The 24588-nt window shown below is 47.7% G+C and overlaps 1 protein-coding gene across 1 annotated transcript in view; it reads left to right on the forward strand.

Moving 5' to 3' along the window:
* MYO7B (myosin VIIB) overlaps positions 1-24588 on the forward strand; it is a 1196498-nt gene that overhangs the window by 662357 nt on the left and 509553 nt on the right. Inside the window, exon 25 of the mRNA XM_078666047.1 lies at positions 6125-6202. Coding sequence (XP_078522173.1) covers positions 6125-6202 — 78 coding nt within the window. The remainder of the gene's footprint in view (positions 1-6124; positions 6203-24588) is intronic.

Below are 24588 nucleotides of genomic sequence, written 5' to 3' on the forward strand. Positions count from 1 at the left end.
AAGAAGTACAGATATGTAAGTCCTTTTTTATTGGGGATCCACCAATAGCAAGAGTAAACTCTTTTTGTTACCTAGGGATCATTTTCTCAAGCAAAGGCACATGTTCCCAACAGGTAAATGTTAGAGGCAAGATGAGAAGAAATTGTGAGGGGATTTTCAGGTTTTTTCATAAGTTGGGCAGCCGACCGATTAGGGAGATGATCAATATATCTTTATAAGACAAGAGGGAATTGTCTACTGCTACATTTTGGAGAGGGCTAGTAACTCCCTTCAGGTAGAGGAGAATTCCTTTTTAAAGTGTTTTCTTTGTTTTCCAGCCTCCTTGTCATCCCTGATTGTTCATACGGAGGTTGGGTTGCAATTTCTGGAAGATCTGCTTTTAATAAAGCCCTTGTTACTTTGGTTTTCTATCTGGTCAAAACCTGAAACAAGTTTTGTCAAACTGTTTTTTTTTAAGATTGTCTTGCTTTGGATCATGTTTTTAATATCCCCTGGCTTTCTTATGTAAATGAATCTTTTAGAACATTATTTAATATGTCTGTTTTGCAAGATCCACACAGGTCTTTATCCCTTGATAAGATTAGAATCAAGGCCTCCTTCTTTAAGTATAGGCAGGACTGTAAAATGTGTGTTGAACTCAGAAAGTCAACAGTTGCCTTTTACATGTTGATTGATTTACATAGTGAATGTCAATATTACTTGTCTTGGGTGACTAACATTCAGCACCATTTTGATCTGACTAGTTTGCGCTTGGCACAGTACATCACATAGTTGCCTTTCCTGAAATGAAGGTAAGACCACTGGATATGATCGCTTGTCCCTGCGATGATCTGTCTAAGCAAAGCATATAGCACTTTATATTAATTTGGGACTTTTAAAAGAATCTAAGAAGATATTATCTTAAACCAATTCTTGTACAGAATATTAGAGACCACAAAATGAAGTAAGCTGCCTGCACTTGATGACCCCTCTGTATGTTTTATTGTTGCACTTTTTATAAGGGGGGGAATACACCTCAGGAAAAGTATTGTATGCTAGACGTTAATACAAGGGAAGACATGGCTGTTTTTTAATTACATGTTTTTTATTCTTACCAGTGCATTTTATGTATTATATTTGTTGATAATATACTGTATTGCACTTTTATGGCTGTTTTTAACTGTGCCGAGTAAGGTTTTTTAATCAAATTGAGAGATGGGGAGGAGGAGGAGAGTGGACCTCTCCATGAACTCCTGTCATCAAAAAAGAAAGATGGATCAGTGGAGGGGGTCAGTCTCTCTCCTACCCTGACACCAGAACAGTAGAGGGATTGTCAACAGTTACTGGGACAGTTTGCCTCTCTGTTTTCCCTCACACCTGTGCTTACTCATCTTTGTACCCATGCCATTGCTACAGGGGACAGCCCCCTGTCAAAAATAAAATATATAGGCTGTCTTATAAAGTGAGTCCCTGCATCAAGGAGGAAGTCTCTAACATGTTAGAGTTAGGGGTGATTGAACACTCTAGTAGCCCCTGGTCCAGCCCAGTGCTGTTGGTACCAGAAACTGCCCCACTGGGTTCTGCTCCAGAACTCTAGTTCTGTGTGGACTACGGGGGGCTCAGCTCAGTCACCAAGGCTGATGCTCACTCCATCTCCCGAGCTGATGAGCTCACTAATAGGTTAGGGGCTGCCCGGTTCCTGAATACCTTCAGGGTACTGGCAGATTGCCCTACGTGCAGGGGCTAAGCAGAGGTTAGCCTTTCCACTACAGAGGGCCACTTTCAGTTTAAAGTAATGTCATTTGGACTGTAAAATGCCCCTGCCACCTTCCAGAGGCTGGCAAACCAGGTCCTGGCTTGTATGGAGGTCTTTATTGCTGCTTACTTGGATGTCATAGCTGTCTTCATTTGCAGCTGGAAGGAACACCTCTTTCACCTGCAGGAAGTGCTTCAGGCCATGCAGAACGTGAGTGCCATTAGGGCAGGGGTCTGTGGTGTACTTGGGACACCTGGTAGGCGGGAGTAAGGTGCAGCCCCCCAAAATAGAAACCATTCTGGCCTCGAAGCCCACAAACATGCAAACTGAGGTGAGGGCCTTTCCAGGTCTCATGTTATATTATAGGAGGTTTGCCAAGGGATATGGCACCATTGTTGCCCATTGACTGAGCTGACTTCCAAGATGCAGCCAAGGAAGGTGATCTGGATAGAGACTTGACAGAAAGCCTTTGAATCCCTCAAACAGGTAGTCCCTTTGTTCTTAAGGCCCCAGACTTTTCCAAAGAACTCATAGTTCAAACAGATGGCATCGCAACAGTCTTTTCATAGCTCATTAATGAGGGCCTAGACCAACCTGTAGCTTTCACTTCTAGTAGGTTACTTCCCAGGGAACAGACGTGGAGTGATCCTGAAAGAGAAGCCTTTGCTGTGATCCGTGCAATGAAGAAGCTGAGACCACACTTGTTTTGGACTTCCTTCTGGGTTCAGACAGCCAACAGGCCCCTCAGGTGGGTAATGCAAATAAGGGGTGAGAGTCTGAAAATTGCTATGTGGTCCATCTCCCTACAGGGAATAGACTTTACAGTGGAGCACAGATCTGGGTCAGATCACTCAAGTGCTGATGGCCTCTCCAGGTTCTTCTGCCATAGAGTTGAGAACTCCCTGGAGATTGGAAAGTTCTACCCACTTTCAGACCCATCAGCCCTAGGGTGTTCTTCCCTCAAACCTTTTGCCTACTTACCTACAATGTTTGCTGGAATTCGGCTTTTGTTGGACACTGCTAACAAGTGCTAAAGTGCTTGTGCTCACTCCCCTAAACATGGTTAGCACCTAATTGGCATATTTAATTTACTTAAAAGACTCTTATAGAGTGATCTACCACATACCAGGCCCTGTAAATTAAATGCTACCAGCGGGCCTGCAGCACTCACTGTGCTACCCACTTAAGTAGCCCTCCAAAATATGTCCCAGGCCTGCCATTGCAGCCTGAATGCATGGACAAACTGCCATGTGACTTTAGACTCCCTTGCCAAGCTTTAAACTCCCCTATTTATTACATATAAGTCACCCCTAAGTTAGGTCTCAGATAGCCCATAGGGCAGGGTGCTGTGTAATTAAAAGGTTGGAAATGTATGTTTTACATGTTCTGGTAGTGAAAAACTCCTAAATGTGTTCTCTGCTACTGTTAGGCCTACACGTCCCATAGAATAACATAGGATAACATAGGATAACATTGGGGATTTCTTATTACATTTAATATGCTGTAATTCCTAAATAGGAGCAAGTAGATGTATCATGTTTAGTACCTATGAAATTGTAAAGACAAGCCCTTGTTAAAGGTAAAGTGGGATTTTTCCTTACAATTTTGAAAATCCCACTTTTACAGCCTTAGGGCTTTTTGTGCCTGCAACCTAGCCTGGTCACATAAATGAGTGTAATTGGCGAGTGGGCTGTATGCATTCCTCCTAGACTGCCACACACAATGGGAGCTTAGGTGTGACAGGATGGATCATCACTAGCAGGATGACATGGAAGAGCTGAGCCCAGCCTCACTCACATCTGAATAGGCTGTGTTCTGTCTCCACACAAAAGGCTTACCAACCCTTCATTGTCACTTCAGCCAGCTTGGAGCCAGGGCAGGGGAGGCAGGGAATTCATTGCACTTCATAGACACTGTCTAGAAGCTTCTTCCACCTTTTAGTCACCAATTCTTCTGTACACTTCTGGACCTGAGTATACTTTGCCAGGAAGAGGTTCTACTGTGCTGCTCAAATTACTGCTGTTCTGCTGGACTGCTGCTCTGGAAGAACTGCTGCCCTGCTGTGCTGCCCTGCTGCCTTCTTGCCTGGGGAAGAAGAACTGGACATGCAACTCCCGAGTAACTTAAAGGGCTAGACTGCTGGCCTCATGATCTGATCCTCCGGGACATAAAGGCTCCCTCACAACTCATGGACCTGTCTTAAGTGAGTTCCTGACCCCCAGTGTTGCCTCTCAGATCTTGGCCCCTTGGTGTTACTCTTGAAATCCAGCTTTTTTGCTCTTTGCGACAGTGTACGGTCCTGTTCGCACCAGAACCGTGACATTAGCACCGAAATCCAGTGGGAGGTGCTGCCAGCCCGTCTCTTCACACAGCAGCATCTACAGCCCATGGGGACCTCCAACGATGCCTGGCCTGTTCTTCACACCATGCCGACTGCTGGCCTCTACACTCTCCATGCTCCTGGCGATTCTCTTCTACATGAACGGGACTCTTGGCTCAAAACCTGAGAAGGTAAAACTTCAGGAAGATTAACCTGGGACTGTATCCGACCCGCATTCCATGGCAGTTGGCCTGAAATTTTGACTTTGACCTAGTCCAGCATGACCAGATTGCTGCGGTCGGCGCTTTCTGCTTTTAGGCGCTATATTTCAGTTAAAACTTAAAAAACTTTAAAAAGTCAAAGCTCCAGTTCAAATGATTCATGTCATTTTGATGTCAAATTATTTATTAAAATGTACTCTATTTTTCTAAATTGGCTTGGGATTTTTCTTGTGTTGTGTTTTCACGTTATTACTGTTTGTGTGCGACATAAACACTTTACACATTGCCTCTAAGTTAACTTGAATGCTTTTTTGTGCCAAGTTACCTAGGGTTAAGCACAGGTTATTTAGTGACTTTTTGTGGTTCACCCTGCAAGGAATTGTGGCAGTTGCTTCCCCAGGGCTCACACCCCAGTCAACCAACACCCCAGTTTCTCACATTATATTGCGTGGTCTATTGTAACAACTGATAGTCATTCTCTGCAGCAAAATGTCTATGGTAGAATGCATAATGAAGCTGTAATGGAATATGATTGCTTCACAGTTCAACTTGACAATGTATGTATCATCAAACTCTGTCGTTTACCACACACCTTATAAAAAAATAGCCAGGGTGAATGTGATTTGTCGATTTGAGGCACGTTATTGGCTCTCACCTGAATATAGCAAGTCTAGTATTTAAGGAACATGGTAAAATAATCCCACAGCCATTCTAGATCATCAGCTGGCACCTCAACATAGAGCAAAACCTGCATTTAATTAAAATGTATCACATCAATCAGTATCTAGAGACATGATAAAGTCTGCATTCTAAGATTTAGGACAGCATGCAATGTCTGAAAGTAGAGAACACCCTTCAATATATAAAGATGTAGCACAGCATGCAGTATTTTTTGGGGAATAATACAGCCTGCATTTTATGAGGTTGTAGCATCACATGCAGTTTGGAGATGGAGCACAGCATCCATTCTGTGAAGACAAAGCATATCATGTAATGTGTGCAGGTAGAGCACAGTCTGCATTCTAATATGCAGCAAACCATCCACCATCTAATGGGCAGGCAAAACCTTCATAAGCAAAAAGAACAGATGATGGACGGAATGCTGAACAAATCAAACATTCACCCCCAGTCACATATCTGGGTTTAATCCATCATCTTTTTTTTGCTCACTATGCCACCCCAGTTTGGACCCAGCCATATGCGAATCAGTCTTGACCGTGCTCCCCATGAGAACAGTCCAGCGTGAACTGCAAGGCCAGGTCCTCCCTAGACTGGAAACAAGCATCCTTGGACCGGATGCGGGGTATTGCCCCTCATCTGCCAGGCTAGCTTGAATACAGTGGCACAGAGAGCACGGGATCCACTTCTGAGCATACCCTTTCCACTTAAGGCAACAGAGGCAAAAAAGAACAGATGAGTGCAAAACCATCATTCCATGCGGATGTATCCTAGGATGCAACTTCTTTCTGTGAGAATCTTCCACATTGTGCAGCAGTGTCTGTAGGCAGACCACCGCCTACATCCTATGAAGAAGTTGCACAATATGCAAGATATTGAGGTAGTGCAACATCTGCAGTCTATGAAGATGCAGCATCTCGAGCAATGTTTGGAGGTGGAGCACATCTTACATTCTTAGAAGATGTAACAGCATACAGTGTCTGGGTGTATGGCTCAGCCTGCATTCTATGAAGATGAGCAGCTGCATGCAGTGCCTGGAGGTAGAGCATACATTGGATTCTATGAGGGCATACAACTGCTTGCAGAGTCTTGAGACAGAGCCTTATTTGGTATCTTATTTTAGAAATAGGGCACAGCCAATGTTGTCTCATCTCTCCTTGTGTCTCCTAGAATTCAAATAAGAAATGGAAAGGCTCAAGAAAGATCTCCTCCATGAAGCTGAAAAGATTTTCCAAATTATCTGGGAAGGTGAGTCTTTGAGTCATGTACATTTCCTTTAGGCCCTGCTCTTTGGTGATATTCTAGTCCTCTCTTCCACACTCTGGATCATAATATCTTTCCACCTCACATGTGCTGTGCTATTATATCCAAAGATACCCTCCATGTAAAACCACACTGCCAACTACATTTAAATATGACTTCAAAGTGGAACACACAGATGGATTGAGGGACTTGTAGCCAGCGAAGGATCACTATATGAGTAGTGGCAGTAATGGGTCACTGCCTGTCAATGGGTATCACTGTAATAGACTGCAACGTGACGCACAATCTGTCCTCTTTTGTCATGTATCATAATGTCTATACTAAGTGGCCATTATGCAGACTTCAACTCTTCAACTCTGGGATGCCTATGGGTTGCTTTTCACTTTATAAGTCACTAATAGAATAGAATGGAATAGAATTCTTCACATCACTTGTTGGTCTCAAGCGCTTAAATACAGTATATCATCTATCACAAACTGTCCCCCCCAATGCTTACTAAGGACAAACAACCCAGTAACTATCTTAACGACAGCCTATAGCACAATTAGACCAACCAATGTTGTAGAATGTCTCCATCTTCTAGTATTCACCAAGCACCATAGTCCCACATTTATCATATTGTATGGCGTAGGTCCATTCTTGTAAGCACAAACTACCCTACTTTGTCTTAGTGCATCTCACCATTTGTTACCAAGTACAAATTGTTCACACCTATCAAATAGCCTACTATCAGTGCATACTTGCAAACGTGCCTTTCCCTACAAGGTATGTCTCCATACACACACACACCCACCCACACCCATCCACACACACACGCAAATGCACGCACGCACACACGCACGCACGCACGCTGACACACACACACCTCCAGTGTATATCACCACAGACAGTCTTCCCCATTCATAAGATCTGTCTCCAGTGTGATTTAAGCAGTCTACCGCTCTCATATGACTTTCTCCTCAAGGGCTTATAGGCGCACACATGCCACTTCAGGCTACTGGGTCATTCTTCAGTGTTTCCCATTCATTCTGATTGACTGACATAGACACTCTCACTGAAAAATGCGATTTTGTTTTTGGTCAATTGATATTCCTTTCTGGCTCGCAGATTTTCCCGTCCCCTTAGTATAATGTGTGTCTATATACCCACTCCTGCTTTCTGGTAAGCATGTGTGGGTTTCAGATGAGTAGGTTCCAGAAGTCCTCACAGTTTGACAGTGCTGGGAAAGACACTCCACTGTGTATTCCCTAAGGGTTACCTGAGGAAAGGGGGTTCTAGGGACTATTTCACCAAAGTATTTTCTCAAAAGAGGGGAACAAACATTACATTTTGGTAGAAGTTTGTAGGGAATTTCCAGGCAGCGCCCTGATGTTTGATGTTCTAGTAGGACTCAGTGATTGATGGCCCTGCTGGCAAAATTCATTCATAAAGATTAATTTTGAGGGTATTTCTCTAGACTGTTTAGTTAACTTACATGGGGAGCAAGCTAACATCTGTTTCACTCATGAAAATCTACCCCTTCATTCGGTCTCTTTGTTTTCCTGGGTTATGCAGTAGCACTCCAGCTTCAGTTCGGCAAATTTACAGTTGTATGTATGGACCAAAGATGGATTTGAAGCGGTTAGGCGCATGCTTATCCCTGTGTCACTGCTCTGTGCCTATGTGCATTAAAGACAAATGCAGTGGAAATAGGGATCTCAACTAGCGACCTCATCACTATCAGATTTCCATCTCCACAATCTTCCATTGCCCATAAGAGAAAGAAAAGACTCAGATCTGGTTTGTGGATTGATGAACGTAAAACTGATTGGATTCAGAGCCTGTTGCATCCCTGACACGCTCAATCGAATTTGCATTATTCTCCAGAAGAGAATGATAAAAAAGACTCCAGACACTGAAACCTTATGCACTAGTGGATTTGTATCATGCGCTTACCCTCTACCTGGACCTTTTAGTAAAGTATAATACCGTTTATCTTCAACATTAATTTGTAGCCGGTCTTTAACTAAGTAGCCATGCTATTGTATTGCGGTCATTTTACTAGTTTAGTACAACTCCTGATATGCATTTCTCTCAGATAGAAGTTAAAATAGCACACTGCTCGAGATCTGTTGAGCAACATCCTCTTCTGCACAGGGTCAACGCCCCACAGGTGTATCATTACTTCACCCTAGGATGCTCTCATGTGAAGTGATTAGTTGGTTTCATTGAGCACACACTTGTTCTGTTTGTTTTTAGATTTTCCACTGTGGCTTCAGTGGGGCTTGTGGTGGTTCTTCAGAAGAATATGTTCCTTTTCAGAGAGGCTACTATTGACCAAGAAATGGGGCAGTGAATTGTAAAAATCTGAACATTGAACATCTCCACATGCGGGCCACTGTAGCCAGGATGTTGTGTTTCTGGTTGCATCAACAACACTTTAATTGAAACAGTAAAACAACTCCTTCTGTTCTCCTCAGCAGGTGGGACATCCTGGAGCAGAAGATTATCGGAGCCTGCAGCCCTCCAGAGTAGCTAAGATGTGCCAGAAAATAGTATAGGCAACAGAGTAGGATGCATTGTGTGGGTGCTAAATGGGCCAGATCTTGTCAGTTAAAAAGGTGATACACCTAAGGGTCAGGCTGTGGCTGGGGCCACGTCCATGATTTGTTGTTGTTGGGGCAGGCGGGAGAGGGAGTAGCTTGCACTTTGCCACTGGGGATAAAAGGCGGCTCAGAGGAAGGTACAAAGGATGGCTAGTTTGCCACTAATGCAAAGGTTAACTGAAAACGTCCCTATTTTTTGGGGGGATTCCGCACATTCCAACAATCCCAATTGTCAGCTGTCACCATGGAAGCTGAGACATCATGAGCTGTTTGTGACACTGCACCTTTCTGAAATGTATTTGAAGGGAATGGAACTTCTCCTTGATTTTTCTGCTTAAAAATGTTAAGTACTGCACAACGTATGAGTGGCTGGTTGACCTGACACGAACCATCCATGTTTTGAAATAAAAGCTGACCTTGTTAGCCTCGTATTCATGTTTACCTTTGACTGAAAGCAGAAACTCTGTGCACCAGCCTAGAGGAATTACTGAACTATAGGCAGGAAAATTGGATCATCCCATAGAGTTGGGACTAGATTCTCGTACCGAGTACAAACACTTGTTGGTGCAGTTACTGTACCAAGGAGGTAGACTGACATGCATGATTAGAACCTGTATTAATATACTCAAGAACTGTACTGCCCAGTTGCTTTTGCTTTGAATGCTGCCATAAAGATTGGTGTATTGGAGAGGAGTAGCCTGAGACTAGAGAATGATCAAAGCAGGGCTTTGTCCATTCTCTGCATGTATGCCTGAGAGAGAAGTATCTTACGTTGTGAGTAAATTGCCAAATGCAAGTGCAGAGTTGCACGAATAACAGATTTCAGAGCTCATGTTCCCAGAGGTGCTCATCCTTCTCCTGTGTTCACCCCCTTCTTGTGACCTTGAGAACCCACATCCCACCACCCTTAAAGTCCTAACTGTGGATGCCATTCCTTATGACTCAGAACCACTGCATCATCAGTAGGAGCAACCAGAGACACACTTGAGCTAGCCACTTTTCTTTTTCCCTACATCAGCCACTGCACAGAAGACTCGCCAGAGATAGCGGCGTGTTGGCGTTGATCTACATTCATGGATGAGTCAGCCCTTCTCTGATCTTTATGCTCAGTGCTTTGTGTGACTACTTCTTCCACTCTGCTCTGTTGGTGTTGGTGTCTCTGAGCCCACGGTTGGCTTTAGGGAAGTTTCTAAGAAGACGGAGGGCAAAGTGCAGTAATGTAATCACACCACAAAAACCAGCTCCGCTGCAACATCAGCCATTGTAGCATACCGGGCAGACATTTGGTCTACCTGGTGGGAACCCCATGATGAAGCATATCACCGACCAGGTCGGTGAGTGAGGATTCTTCATACTCAACAAGAATTGTTCCCTCACCAACCCTTTCCTAACCCCATTTTCTCTTTTCTCTTTGGTGAGTGTAACCTTTAATTTCACCTGGGTTCACACCCATGATCACTCTTTTGTTGTTTAAGTATAAGAGGAAAGATGACACACAAGGATCCTACTCTTCCTGCCTGGAAGTCGTCATTCTCCATAACAAAGATGGACCCTTCCCAGTGTTTATTGTGGCACGTTCCGAATCCAAGATGGTGCTAACCCTTATTCCTGTGATTTTAAGTCCTGTCTTGGCCATATATAAGAAGGCTTTACATTGAGATGGATGCATCGCAGCACATTTGCTTTCATATTTATCCTTATATTCGACACCCACTTTGAAACTTTTTTGTTCTTGATTTTTTGCTCTATTATACCGTTAGTTTCCTTATTGGAGGGTTTATTTCTGAAGATCTTATGTCTGGCTCTTCCAACCCTGGCTTTGGGTAGTTCTTTTTTTTTTTTATTCAAATCTTTTTTATTGAAGATTGAAGAAAATGAAAGCAAAGACAATACAATAAATCATCCAATACATAGATTAACGCAGTAATGGCACAATGACGCTTACAATAATCAAAGGAACAGAGAGAAACAGGGAAAGTAAAGAAGAAAGGAGGAATAAGAGACAAGGAGGAATAAGAGAATAAGAGAAAAAGGACAGATGTAACAATATATCAGTAGTAATCGGTTTACAGAAGCATGGGTCGCAGTGTAGGAGACAATAAGTACACAGTAAAGCATTCAAGCGTAGAAAGCATTTAAACGTGGGAAATATTTAAACGTGGGAAATATGGGGCCGAACAGAGATGCTGATCCATATAGAGACACACAATCTGTTGAAGTTTGTATCATGGAGGTTCAAAATGGGAGGATGACGCATCCAAGGAGGACCATCATTTTTTGTTAGAAGGCTTCCATGTGGCTGACTGCAGTGCCGGGTTGTCCGCCCCTCTCAAAAAGGAAAGCCATTCCAACCATATTTTAAAGTTGATTTCAGCAAAATGTTTCCACTTACAGAGAATGACCTTGCACGCCAATGTTAACATGATATCTAGCAGTTGTCGGTCATGTATGTCAGGTAATTGTGCTTCTAAAGGGCCCAAAATGACATATAAGAATTCCTGAACGGGTGTGATTCCAAATACTTGTTGAATATATGCAAAGATTTTTCTCCAAAATGATCTTAAGAGGGAACAATCAAAAAGCATGTGTGCCAGGTCTCCAGGTGCTGCCTGGCAGTTCCAGCAATTAGGCGTGTCTTTTAGATTACATTTAAACAGCTTCTGAGGGGTCCAGAACACTCTGTTTAGCAACATGTATTTCGTTTGACAGAGAATCAGGGAGACCTTATTTGATAATGCAGTGTTGTGTATTACTTCCCAATCTATTGATATCCCAGTCGAGTTAGGTTCCGACTCCCACTTGCTTTCCGTTAACTTATGTGGTTTCTTGGGCAGGGGGAGGAGCAATTTATATATTCTGGAGACAAAATGGTCAGCATGGTGCAGTAACCGGAGACGTGTCAAGAGCCATGGTAAATCTGTAGTGAGGGTACGTTTAGATATAACGGCTTTCAGTTTCAAGAATTGATAGAATTCTATGGGTGGCAAATTAAATTTCTCTTGCAGTGTCGAAAAAGGGATGGGCATACCGTTTTCATAAAGGTCATTGACCATATGGATACCACGTTTAGCCCACAACTCCCAATAAAGGGTTTTCCCCTCTATCCGAAACATAGGGTTATGCCAGAGCGAGATTAGGGTAGATTTCTTAATCACTGAATCAGTTTTATGGGACTGGTCAAGCCTGAGGAGGGCCCTTCTGGTATTTAGTAGGATGTATTTGGAGTGAGGTAAATGTGTCAAGTCCATGCTGAGGAGAGCTGAGAGGGGTGCATGCGCCATTAATGATCGCTCAATAGATAGCCATACTGGAGTATAGGATGTAGAGTCAACTAGCCAAAGAGCCCCCTGCTTACAAAGGAAAGCCGTCTGGTAGTTCCTGAACGAGGGAAGGCCCAGGCCGCCCTTTTCTTTTTCCAGTTGCAACTTTTTCAATGATTTCCTGGCTTTTTTCCCTCGCCACAGAAACTCTCCAAACAACCTATCCACTTTTTTGATGAAATCGTCCGAAAAAGTCATTGGGAGCATGCATGCCAGGTAATTAACCAGAGGCGTGCACATCATTTTAAGGGTCTCAGCCCTACCCCACCAGGACAAAAACTTGGGTGACCAGCTATCTAATAACGCAGAAATCTTTTTTAATGTTAAGTCCTCATTCACCTTCAGGGTTGTTATTAAGTCTTTCTCAAAATCTAAGCCCAGATATTTAAAAGCTTTAGGTTGCCAGGTGAGGCCAGATGAACCAAGTATTTCTTTACTCCCGATGTTATTTAACAGCTTGACTTCTGTTTTGTCCTTATTCAGCTTGTACCCTGAAACTTTGGAATACTCGTCAATTGTGTCCATTAAAGCCGGGATAGCTTCGTCAGCTTTCTCCGTCAAAATGAGCACATCATCTGCGTATGCAGTTAATTTCACAGTGCAGTCATCAAACGGAACGCCAGCAATGGCCTCATTATTCCGGATATGGTATAGAAAAGGTTCTATCGCTAGTAAAAACAGAGACGGTGATAATGGGCATCCTTGCCTTGTTCCCTGTTTCAGGGAGAAGGATGAAGAAAAGGAGCCTCCCGCTCTAACCCTAGCTGAAGGTCCGGCATACAGGGCCATTACAAGTTTAGTGAATGTAGTCCCTAGATTAAATTTGTATAAAACTGCCTCAAGGAAGGTCCAATCAACCTTGTCGAAGGCTTTTTCAGCGTCTAATGTGATTGCAACCGTGGGGGTATTCAAAAGTTTTGCTTTTTCCAAGGCGTGCGCTAACACTCTGGTGTTGTCGCTAGACAGTCTGTGTTTTAAGAAACCCGCTTGAGATGGGTGTACGAGGGTAGGGAGAACTTTTTGTAATCGGGCTGAAAGAATCATGGCTAGCAACTTACAATCTAGATTAATCAGGGAAATCGGCCTATAATTCTTTGGTAACGATGGGTCTTTGCCATCTTTTGGTAGAACTGCGATAGTCGCCTCCGCCAATGTGCCCCTTACTTCACCTGACTCCGTGAATTCGTGGAAAAGGTGTAGAAGAGGTTCAACTAGGTCTGTTGCAAAACTTTTGTAGAATTTAGCCGTAAAGCCATCAGGGCCAGGTGCCTTCCCACATTTCAAACCTCTGATTGCTTTCTCAACCTCACTAAACGAGATCGGTTCATTAAGGCTATATTGTTCTTCCGGCCTTAGCTTTGGCAGATCGCACTCCTGCAAATACCCTTGAATTGTATCCTCATCAACCAAGTCATTTTTAGCATACAGGTCCTCATAAAAGTCTTTAAAGACCTCAGTTATTTTTGGGGGGTCAGAGTGGCTTACTCCTGTAGAGTCCTTTATGACATTATTAGAATTTTTCTGCACCTTGAATTTCAGGTATGGAGCCAGGCTTTTACCAGCCTTGTTAGAGTCGCAGAGCTTAAATTTCCGCCTTCTGTCCAGCCACACTCCCGCCCTTTCGCTCACCAGCTTGTTATATTCGTATTTTCTATTAGTCATGGTATTAAGTGTCTCCCGGTCCCTTGTTAATTGGTGTCTGTTTTCTAGATAAGCTATCTCTGTTTCCAACGCTTCTAATTTAGCATTACAATCTCTGTTCATTGCCGAACGGATTTTGATGCACACCCCCCTTAAGGTACTTTTCAGAGCCTCCCAGCGCACAAGATCTGAAGTGTCCCCTCTCCTGTTTATGTCCAGATATGACCGGATGGCTGTTTGAATGGCAGCCTTATTTTGTTCTTTGTTTAAGATTTCCTCATTGAGTCTCCATGACGTTTGTTTAGGGGAGGGTTTAATGTTGCTGATGGAAAGGGAAATGCATGAATGGTCTGACAGTACTCTTGGTTCTATTGATGTATCTTCTATCCTTGCAACTCCATTTTGTGTAATGAGGATGTAGTCAATGCGGGAGTACGAGTCATGAGGGGAAGAGTAAAATGTGTAGTCCCTGTCAGTAGGGTTTTGTATTCTCCACGCATCAACCAAATTAAAGCGTTGACACAATTTAGTGAAGGCGTTATGTGATTTGTTTGGTTTAAACACACACTTCGAATCTCTGTCTAGGGCAGGATCAAATGGAAGGTTAAAGTCTCTCCCTAATATATGTACTGCTGTATCAGGTATCGTTGCAATCTGTTTGACTAAGTCTTGCCAAAAACTTAGATCATTAGTGTTAGGTGCGTAAATATTCGTGACAAAAAATTCTGTGCTGTCTCTGGCGAGCTTTACTGTGACCCAGCGTCCCTTTTCGTCTGATGACGAAGACAATAATTCTATCTTGGATTTTTTCGATAGTAATATCAGTACCCCATTCTTTTTACCTAGTGCACTTGATCCCACAACCTCCGAATAAAACTTGTTACGTAGAGTATAGAACTCTTTTGTGTCTAGTTTGGTCTCCTGTAGCACAACAATGTCTCCTCTCTGCCTATGTACATAGTCTAATATCTTCTGTTTTTTTATGGGTTGGTTCAAACCTTTAACATTCATAGACAGAATTTTTAGCTGGTCAAGTGAGGTCGTTCCAAGCGGAGTGTTGAGTGTAGAGTGTAACATTTATATTATTACATGTATCATGAGTGCATTATGAATCCCAAGGAGTAGAGTGCCACGCGGCACCTTATGTGAGGAGTACCCTGCTTTAACAAATACGTGGCTAAATTGATAGGAACCATGAGCCAACGCTTGGGCACACAGATATGGTACATGAATGATCCAAGTGTGGGTATACAGATACAGCATGTAAACGATACAACCTGTCCAGTCGAGAGAAAAGGAATAGATTTGAAGAGAAAAGAAAAGCAAAGAAGAAAGAGGAATCAAAAGCAAAAGTGCAAACCATAACATACAACACCCCCCCCCCCCCTCTCCCCCCCATCCCCCCACCCCACCCACCCCAACTGCAGTGAAGAAGCATGGCGTCGTAAGGAAAACCGCAGTAACCCTCCCGTCCATACCAATCTTGCAGTAACATTGGAACAACTATGCGCGATGTATACAACCATACACGTAAACAGTGAGAACATTTAAACGGTGTGGTTCAACCAATAAAGTACCATCTTGATAACCTGATATAATCTGAAATACTTCTATGAGATTGTAGCAAGAGAACGGCAAGTAGAAGCAATATAAAGTACAATGAGGACCCTTGTAAGATATTATAGCATCATATCCTTCGTCAAGGGCACCCCAAGAGCTAGTAGGCTCTAGACCTATTCAATATTGATAAGTAGCATAAACAAGAGCAATAAACTTCCAACGAGCGCTGAAATATGGACACATTTAGGTCATTCCGAATTATTCCTCTTCGGGACTAGTGACAGTATAAACCCAACAAGGCAAATCAAGTCAAGTCAAAAAGGTTAGAACAGCAACAGCAGATCGATATCAGTTCGATAACAAGAAGTGAAGAGCAAAGAGATTGCCAGAACGTTGAGCCAAACCCTTACGCCATAGTACAACTCACGTTGCCACTTCTAGAGACAGAAGGCGACTGCGAACACGGGGTCTGATCCGGCAAGTGACAAGCCCACTAGGTCTGTGATCCCATCAGGGTAGAGACAATCAATTGTGAACAGCAACTCCCAGAGATGTTCATTTGTATCCTGAAGCCGAGGCCGCCAGATTGTCTGGGTTGTTGGTTTCCATGTTGCGTTCCATGTCGCGTTCTTCCAAATCCTCGAGCATGCGTTTTAGTTTCCTAGGATCTGTGAAATAGTGAGGCGATCCACGTATTGTTACTCTGTACTTTGCTGGGCCCACAAAGCCAAATTGATATCCCCTCGATTTTAGTTGTGGTCGTAGGGCTAAGAAGGCCTTCCTGATTTCTACAGTCTCCTTACTGTAATCTTGAGAGATATAGATCTTTGCGTCCCTCCACAGGATATGATTGTGTTTCCGAACAAAGGCAAGTATTTGCTCGACATGTTGATAGCGCAACGGCTTACATACAATGGGCCTCGGACCTTTTTGCGTCTTATTGATTCTTCCTGGTACCCTGTGTGCTCTATCGAATTCTAGAGGGTTGGCAAAAGTCAGGTTCGTGGCTTTAGCAAACCATGATTCCAGGAACTGAATACACGACCCTTCTGAATCTTCGGACCCCTCCGGAACCCCAAAAATGCGTAGGTTCCCTCGTCTATTTCTATCTTCCAACTCGGCCAGTCGTCTAGTAGTGTGGTCGGAAGAAATGTGTAGGTGTTTCAGAGCTGCAGAGGTCTTAACCTCAATATCCTCCAAACGACTAATCCTGGATTCCGTTTCCGTCAGACGTGCGTTAGTGTCTCTGATATCTTGGCGAATTGCCACTACTTCCTCCTTAGTGACCTTGGCTAGATCCTTAACTTCATCCAGCCTATTCAGAATCATGTCGAGCGCTTCTGTAGTTACTTTCTTTGTTTTGTTCGGCGACCCCGGGTTCGAGTGATCTGATTTAAGTCTTTTAAGGGTGCCCTGGTCTTTGGTATCCATCCTGAATACGTAGATCCTTGAGTGGTGCCTTGAAAAACCTTTCCCGGCAAGCACGTGGGGTAGATTAGACAACGATCTGAAGAGCAGCACTGGTGCAGTCTCGCTGATGCAAGTAAATGAGTTAGGGCAGATCAACAGAAGAAACTGGTCGGCCAGTTCCCAGTGAACTCAGCAGGTATGGTGTTCCACTAGGAGGTCCTGGCGTATAGTCTGCCACATAGATTCATCCAGGGTGTGCATGTGGTGCATGTGGTATCATAAGAGAGGGCACTCTAATCTAATGTCAGGTTTTCCAAGCACATAGCACATCTGTATTAAATCCCCATTGCCAGATCGGGAATATGTGCCTTTTTTCTTTCCCAGACGCTAGTAACTCCGCCAGTATAGCTCGACAGGTGGCTCATTAAAGCAAGTAGCAGTGTGAAGAGTCATTCCCCTCCGTTTTTTCGGCAATACCGAGTGGCGGCCGCCATCTTGGTTAAGGTAGATGAAGCCCTGGGAGCCCACATGGCCGGTCGAATTTTACTCACGCGGTCATTATCCTGGGCCGGGGACTTAATACTACTCTGGGCATAACCGCTCCGCACCTGGAGTCATAGCGCTTGGTTGCAGGCTTCAACGCCCCTTCGGTGGCTGTTCAGTGTCCCGCTTTCGATCTTCTGTCCACGGAGCCGCCATGGACGTCTGGGATCTCGCTCAGTGTAACCTCGGGTCTGTTGCAGCTACCGCCACATAGAGCAGCCCGCCGCATTCAGAAAGTGTTCCGGCGTCCAAATCTTCGGTCACATCAGCGATGTAGGCGGCCGAAAATGTCCCAATTCTTGATGAAAGAGCTCGTGACGGGAGGAGAGACGCTCTACACCGCCATCTTCCTCGGCGTCCAAGCCACGCCCCCCGGCTTTGGGTAGTTCTGATGCCTTACTTGCCTACCCTTGCCTTGTCTCAGCTAGAATCAAGAATCATCAAGTTTGACAGGGAGGTTTATTGCCATTGTGTGTTTTCTTCCTAACTGGAGCTCTTTAAGGGGCACACTTGATACCTTTCATGTGTATATTAAGTGCTGGGTAGCACTGTAGCTACTGGAAGGAGTCACCCTTTATTCAGGAAATGAAGAGGAAATTTGAGAGGCCGTCGCAGATTCCAGTGCTTGACACCATCTGATCCAGCCTCCGTCTCATAAGCCCGGAGAACAGCACAGCTGTTCTGTGAACTCTACCGTGTTGCTGCATGCATCGGAAACAGTGAGATCACAAGTCTTGAATGTCATGTAAAATATTCTGACTCACTTACACTGAACAGGAATTGTGTCCAGGCACACCCCTGTGTGGTGTTCTGCACCCAAGGGATGATGGAGGGATCCAGAATGTATGATGTAGGGATTTAGAATGTACATTGTTTATAGGGTGGAATGTTTTGTGTTTCCAGCTAAGTCAGATGCTGGGTCTTGAATGTGGATAAGGTCTCTGCTGATTCTGCACGTAATAAACCTGATGCCTGGCCAACCAAGCTGGTCTGTATTTATTGGATGAACTTCACACCCTTCTCCTTTTATACGTTTTGAGCGTAAATTGCCTGGCTGTAACCCCAGAAGAGTCAGATTGTTCACACTGGCTATACTTATGTTATTATGCTTTTAAACCTTAAATCGAAACAATTCTTATAGTTATAACATTACCAGATTATGCAAAGTTTTGTGGCTTGGTATTCAGGGGCTCATTTAGAGCCCATAAGGCATCTGCCAACATAGGTGGAGGCACTGGTTTCCGCTTCGTCTTTGGAGGACTGCTTGCCAATGGGAAACAACCTTTACAACGCAACTTTTACAACACACTACCATTACAACGAAACCTTTACAACGCAACATCCATTACATCGCATGCCATTACAACGCAACCATTACAACGCATGACACTACAACGCATACCACTACAACGCATGTCATTACAACACATACCATTACAACGCATACCATTACAACGCATAGTACCCTTACACTATCCAACACGTACGCTACTGTTGCACTCCCCTGGAGTTAGAATAGTAATTTTTACCCCTACACTATCCAACACTTACCCTACTGTTGCACCCCCCTGGAGTTAGAATAGTAATTGTTAACCCTACACTATCCAATACTTACCATACATGCTAATAATGTTATGCGTTGTAATGGTATGCATTGTAAAGGTAGTATGCGTTGTAATGGAATGTGTTGTAAAGGTAGTTTTTAAAAATTCGTTGTAATGGCATGCGTTGTAATGGAATGTGTTGCAATGGATGTTGCGTTGTAAAAAATGCGTTGTAAAGGTATGCATTGTAAAAGTATGCGTTGTAACGTCATACATCCCTTGCCAATTCTAGAGATCCCTGAGTGTCTAGCAGACATCTCTGTGTCAAAAGTGCATCCAGCGGTGCTGGCAAATTCACTTTCAGCACAACTGCATTCTAAGTGGCATACTTGAGGTTCTTTTTTTTGCATTTGAGGAATAAGGACAGTAATGTCTCTGACTTTTCTATCTGTCTGTCAGGGACATTTTGCATGTTATCTTGCTAGAGATGCCATGTGTTTCAGGGCAGTTCTGGGAAAGAAACAATCAGTGGCATCCTGCTACTGTGATCTGGCAGCTATTTGTTGGACTGACTGCCAGGTGTAGGGTCTGTGATGGTGGAGCCACAAAAGGCACTGCTGACAGAAACCTAGTGGTTCCTTCACCTCTGAAATAGGCTGCAGGGGCTTGGAAATCCAAAGTTTGGCAGGACTGGAGAATGCAGTGGTTCTTCCCTCTCACCAAACAATAAATGACCCTCCGAATCTCTACACCTACATCACACCCTCTGAACCATGAATGGTAGCATAGCGGACACTTCTGGTTTCCGCTAACATCGCGCCCGGAGGCGCTACTAAAGAGGAGAGGCTCCCTCGGTGGACCGGGGGGCATTCTTGCACAAAGACTGGAGCGTGCACTCACCTGTTGGTCCCCTGACTTGGCCTGCTGCATCTGGGGGGCTAACGCTGTGTGTCTCCCTGCCGCCGCTTCCCTCCACCTCGCGGCCGGAGACTACAGCTCCCAGGTAGCATAGCAGACACTTCCGGTTTCCGCTAACATCGCGCCCGGAGGCTCTACTAAAGAGAAGAGGCTCCCTCGGTGGAGCGGGGGGCATTCTTGCATGAAGACTGGAGCGTGCACTCACCTGTTGGTCCGCTGACTTGGCCTGCTGCATCTGGGGGGCTAACGCTGTGTGTCTCCCTGCCGCCGCTTCCCTCCACCTCGCGGCCGGAGACTACAGCTCCCAGGTAGCATAGCGGACACTTCCGGTTTCCGCTAACATCGCGCCCGGAGGCGCTACTAAAGAGGAGAGGCTCCCTCGGTGGAGCGGGGGGCATTCTTGCACGAAGACTGGAGCGTGCACTCACCTGTTGGTCCGCTGACTTGGCCTGCTGCATATGGGGGGCTAACGCTGTGTGTCTCCCTGCCGCCGCTTCCCTCCACCTCGCGGCCGGAGACTACAGCTCCCAGGTAGCATAGCCGACACTACCGGTTTCCGCTAACATCGCGCCCGGGGCGCTACTAAAGAGGAGAGGCTCCCTCGGTGGAGCGGGGGGCATTCTTGCATGAAGACTGGAGCGTGCACTCACCTATTGGTCCGCTGACTTGGCCTGCTGCATCTGGGGGGCTAACACTGTGTGTCTCCCTGGCGCCGCTTCCCTCCACCTCGCGGCCGGAGACTACAGCTCCCAGGTAGCATAGCGGACACTTCCGGTTTCCGCTAACATCGCGCCCGGAGGCGCTACTAAAGAGGAGAGGCTCCCTCGGTGGAGCGGGGGGCATTCTTGCACGAAGACTGGAGCGTGCACTCACCTGTTGGTCCGCTGACTTGGCCTGCTGCATCTGGGAGGCTAACACTGTGTGTCTCCCTGCCGCCGCTTCCCTCCACCTCGCGGCCGGAGACTACAGCTCCCAGGTAGCATAGCGGACACTTCCGGTTTCCGCTAACATCGCTCCCGGAGGCGCTACTAAAGAGGAGAGGCTCCCTCGGTGGAGCGGGGGGCATTCTTGCACGAAGACTGTAGCGTGCACTCACCTGTTGGTCCGCTGACTTGGCCTGCTGCATCTGGGGGGCTAACGCTGTGTGTCTCCCTGCCGCCGCTTCCCTCCACCTCGCGGCCGGAGACTACAGCTCCCAGGTAGCATAGCGGACACATCCGGTTTCCGCTAACATCGCGCCCGGAGGCGCTACTAAAGAGGAGAGGCTCTCTCGGTGGAGCGGGGGGCATTCTTGCACGAAGACTGGAGCGTGCACTCACCTGTTGGTCTGCTGACTTGGCCTGCTGCATATGGGGAGATAACGCTGTGTGTCTCCCTGCCACCGCTACCCTCCACCTCGCAGCCGGAGACTACAGCTGCCAGGTAGCATAGCGGACACTTCTGGTTTCCGCTAACATCGCGCCCGGAGGCGCTACTAAAGAGGAGAGTCTCCCTCAGTGGAGCGGGGGGCATTCTTGTACGAAGACTGGAGCGTGCACTCACCTGTTGGTCCGCTGACTTGGCCTGCTGCATCTGGGGGGCTAACACTGTGTGTCTCCCTGCCGCCGCTTCCCTCCACCTCGCGGCCGGAGATTACAGCTCCCAGGTAGCATAGCGGACACTTCCGGTTTCCTCTAACATCGCGCCCGGAGGCGCTACTAAAGAGGAGAGGCTCCCTCGGTGGAGCGGGGGGCATTCTTGCACGAAGACTGGAGCGTGCACTCACCTGTTGGTCCGCTGACTTGGCCTACTGCATCTGGGGGGCTAACGCTGTATGTCTCCCTGCCGCCGCTTCCCTCCACCTCGCGGCCGGAGACTACAACTCCCAGGTAGCATAGCGGACACTTCCGGTTTCCGCTAACATCGCGCCCGGAGGCGCTACTAAAGAGGAGAGGCTCCCTCGGTGGAGCGGGGGGCATTCTTGCACGAAGACTGGAGCGTGCACTCACCTGTTGGTCCGCTGACTTGGCCTGCTGCATCTGGGGGGCTAACGCTGTGTGTCTCCCTGCCGCCGCTTCCCTCCACCTCGCGGCCGGAGACTACAGCTCCCAGGTAGCATAGCGGACACTTCCGGTTTCCGCTAACATCGTGCCCAGAGGCGCTACTAAAGAGGAGAGGCTCCCTCGGTGGAGCGGGGGGCATTCTTACACGAAGACTGGAGCGTGCACTCACCTGTTGGTCCGCTGCCTTGGCCTGCTGCATCTGGGGGGCTAACGCTGTGTGTCTCCCTGCCGCCGCTTCCCTCCACCTCGCGGCTGGAGACTACAGCTCCCAGGTAGCATAGCGGACACTTCCGGTTTCCGCTAACATCGCGCCGGGAGGCTCTACTAAAGAGGAGAGGCTCCCTCGGTGGAGCGGGGGGCATTCTTGCACGAAGACTGGAGCGTGCACTCACCTGTTGGTCCGCTGACTTGGCCTGCTGCATCTGGGGGGCTAACGCTGTGTGTCTCCCTGCCGCCACTTCCCTCCACCTCACGGCCGGAGACTACAGCTCCCAGGTAGCATAGCGGACACTTCCGGTTTCCGCTAACATCGCGCCCGGAGGCGCTACTAACGAGGAGAGGCTCCCTCAGTGGAGCAGGGGGCATTCTTGTACGAAGACTGGAGCGTGCACTCACCTGTTGGTCCGCTGACTTGGCCTGCTGCATCTGGGGGGCTAACACTGTGTGTCTCCCTGCCGCCGCTTCCCTCCACCTCGCAGCCGGAGACTACAGCTCCCAGGTAGCATAGCGGACACTTCCGGTTTCCGCTAACATCGTGCCCGGAGGCGCTACTAAAGAGGAGAGGCTCCCTCGGTGGAGCGGGGGGCATTCTTGCACGAAGACTGGAGAGTGCACTCACCTGTTGGTCCGCTGACTTGGCCTGCTGCATCTGGGGGGCTAACGCTGTGTGTCTCCCTGCCGCCGCTTCCCTCCACCTCGCGGCCGGAGACTACAGCTCCCAGGTAGCATAGCGAATACTTCCGGTTTCCGCTAACATCGCGCCCGGAGGCGCTACTAAAGAGGAGAGGCTCCCTCGGTGGAGCGGGGGGCATTCTTGCACGAAGACTGGAGGGTGCACTCACCTGTTGGTCCGCTGACTTGGCCTGCTGCATCTGGGGGGCTAACGCTGTGCATCTCCCTGCCGCCGCTTCCCTCCACCTCGCGGCCGGAGACTACAGCTCCCAGGTAGCATAGCGGACACTTCCGGTTTCCGCTAACATCGCGCCCGGAGGCGCTACTAAAGAGGAGAGGCTCCCTCGGTGGAGCGGGGGGCATTCTTGCACGAAGACTGGAGCGTGCACTCACCTGTTGGTCCGCTGACTTGGCCTGCTGCATCTGGGGGGCAAACACTGTGTGTCTCCCTGCCGCCGCTTCCCTCCACCTCCCGGCCGGAGACTACAGCTCCCAGGTAGCATAGCGGACACTTCCGGTTTCCGCTAACATCGCGCCCGCAGGTGCTACTAAAGAGGAGAGGCTCCCTCGGTGGAGCGGGGGGCATTCTTGCACGAAGACTGGAGCGTGCACTCACCTGTTGGTCCGCTGACTTGGCCTGCTGCATCTGGGGGGCTAACACTGTGTGTCTCCCTGCCGCCGCTTCCCTCCACCTCGCGGCCGGAGACTACAGCTCCCAGGTAGCATAGCGGACACTTCCGGTTTCCGCTAACATCGCGCCCGGAGGCGCTACTAAAGAGGAGAGGCTCCCTCGGTGGAGCGTGGGGCATTCTTGCACGAAGACTGGAACGTGCACTCACCTGTTGGTCCGCTGACTTGGCCTGCTGCATCTGGGGGGCTAACGCTGTGTGTCTCCCTGCCGCCGCTTCCCTCCACCTCGCGGCCGGAGACTACAGCTCCCAGGTAGCATAGCGGACACTTCCGGTTTCCGCTAACATTGCGCCCGGAGGCGCTACTAAAGAGGAGAGGCTCCCTCAGTGGAGCGGGGGGCATTCTTGCATGAAGACTGGAGCGTGCACTCACCTGTTGGTCCGCTGACTTGGCCTGCTGCATCTGGGGGGCTAACGCTGTGTGTCTCCCTGCCGCCGCTTCCCTCCACCTCGCGGCCGGAGACTACAGCTCCCAGGTAGCATAGCGGACACTTCCGGTTTCCGCTAACATCGCGCCCGGACGCGCTACTAAAGAGGAGAGGCTCTCTCGGTGGAGCGGGGGGCATTCTTGCACGAAGACTTGAGCGTGCACTCACCTGTTGGTCTGCTGACTTGGCCTGCTGCATATGGGGAGATAACGCTGTGTGTCTCCCTGCCACCGCTACCCTCCACCTCGCAGCCGGAGACTACAGCTGCCAGGTAGCATAGCGGACACTTCTGGTTTCCGCTAACATCGCGCCCGGAGGCGCTACTAAAGAGGAGAGGCTCCCTCAGTGGAGCGGGGGGCATTCTTGTACGAAGACTGCAGCGTGCACTCACCTGTTGGTCCGCTGACTTGGCCTGCTGCATCTGGGGGGCTAACACTGTGTGTCTCCCTGCCGCCGCTTCCCTCCACCTCGCGGCCGGAGATTACAGCTCCCAGGTAGCATAGCGGACACTTCCGGTTTCCGCTAACATCGCACCCGGAGGCGCTACTAAAGAGGAGAGGCTCCCTCGGTGGAGCGGGGGGCATTCTTGCACGAAGACTGGAGCGTGCACTCACCTGTTGGTCCGCTGACTTGGCCTACTGCATCTGGGGGGCTAACGCTGTATGTCTCCCTGCCGCCGCTTCCCTCCACCTCGCGGCCGGAGACTACAACTCCCAGGTAGCATAGCGGACACTTCCGGTTTCCGCTAACATCGCGCCCGGAGGCGCTACTAAAGAGGAGAGGCTCCCTCGGTGGAGCGG

Source organism: Lissotriton helveticus, chromosome 11 (assembly GCF_964261635.1).
Source record: "Lissotriton helveticus chromosome 11, aLisHel1.1, whole genome shotgun sequence".
Taxonomy (NCBI): domain Eukaryota; kingdom Metazoa; phylum Chordata; class Amphibia; order Caudata; family Salamandridae; genus Lissotriton; species Lissotriton helveticus.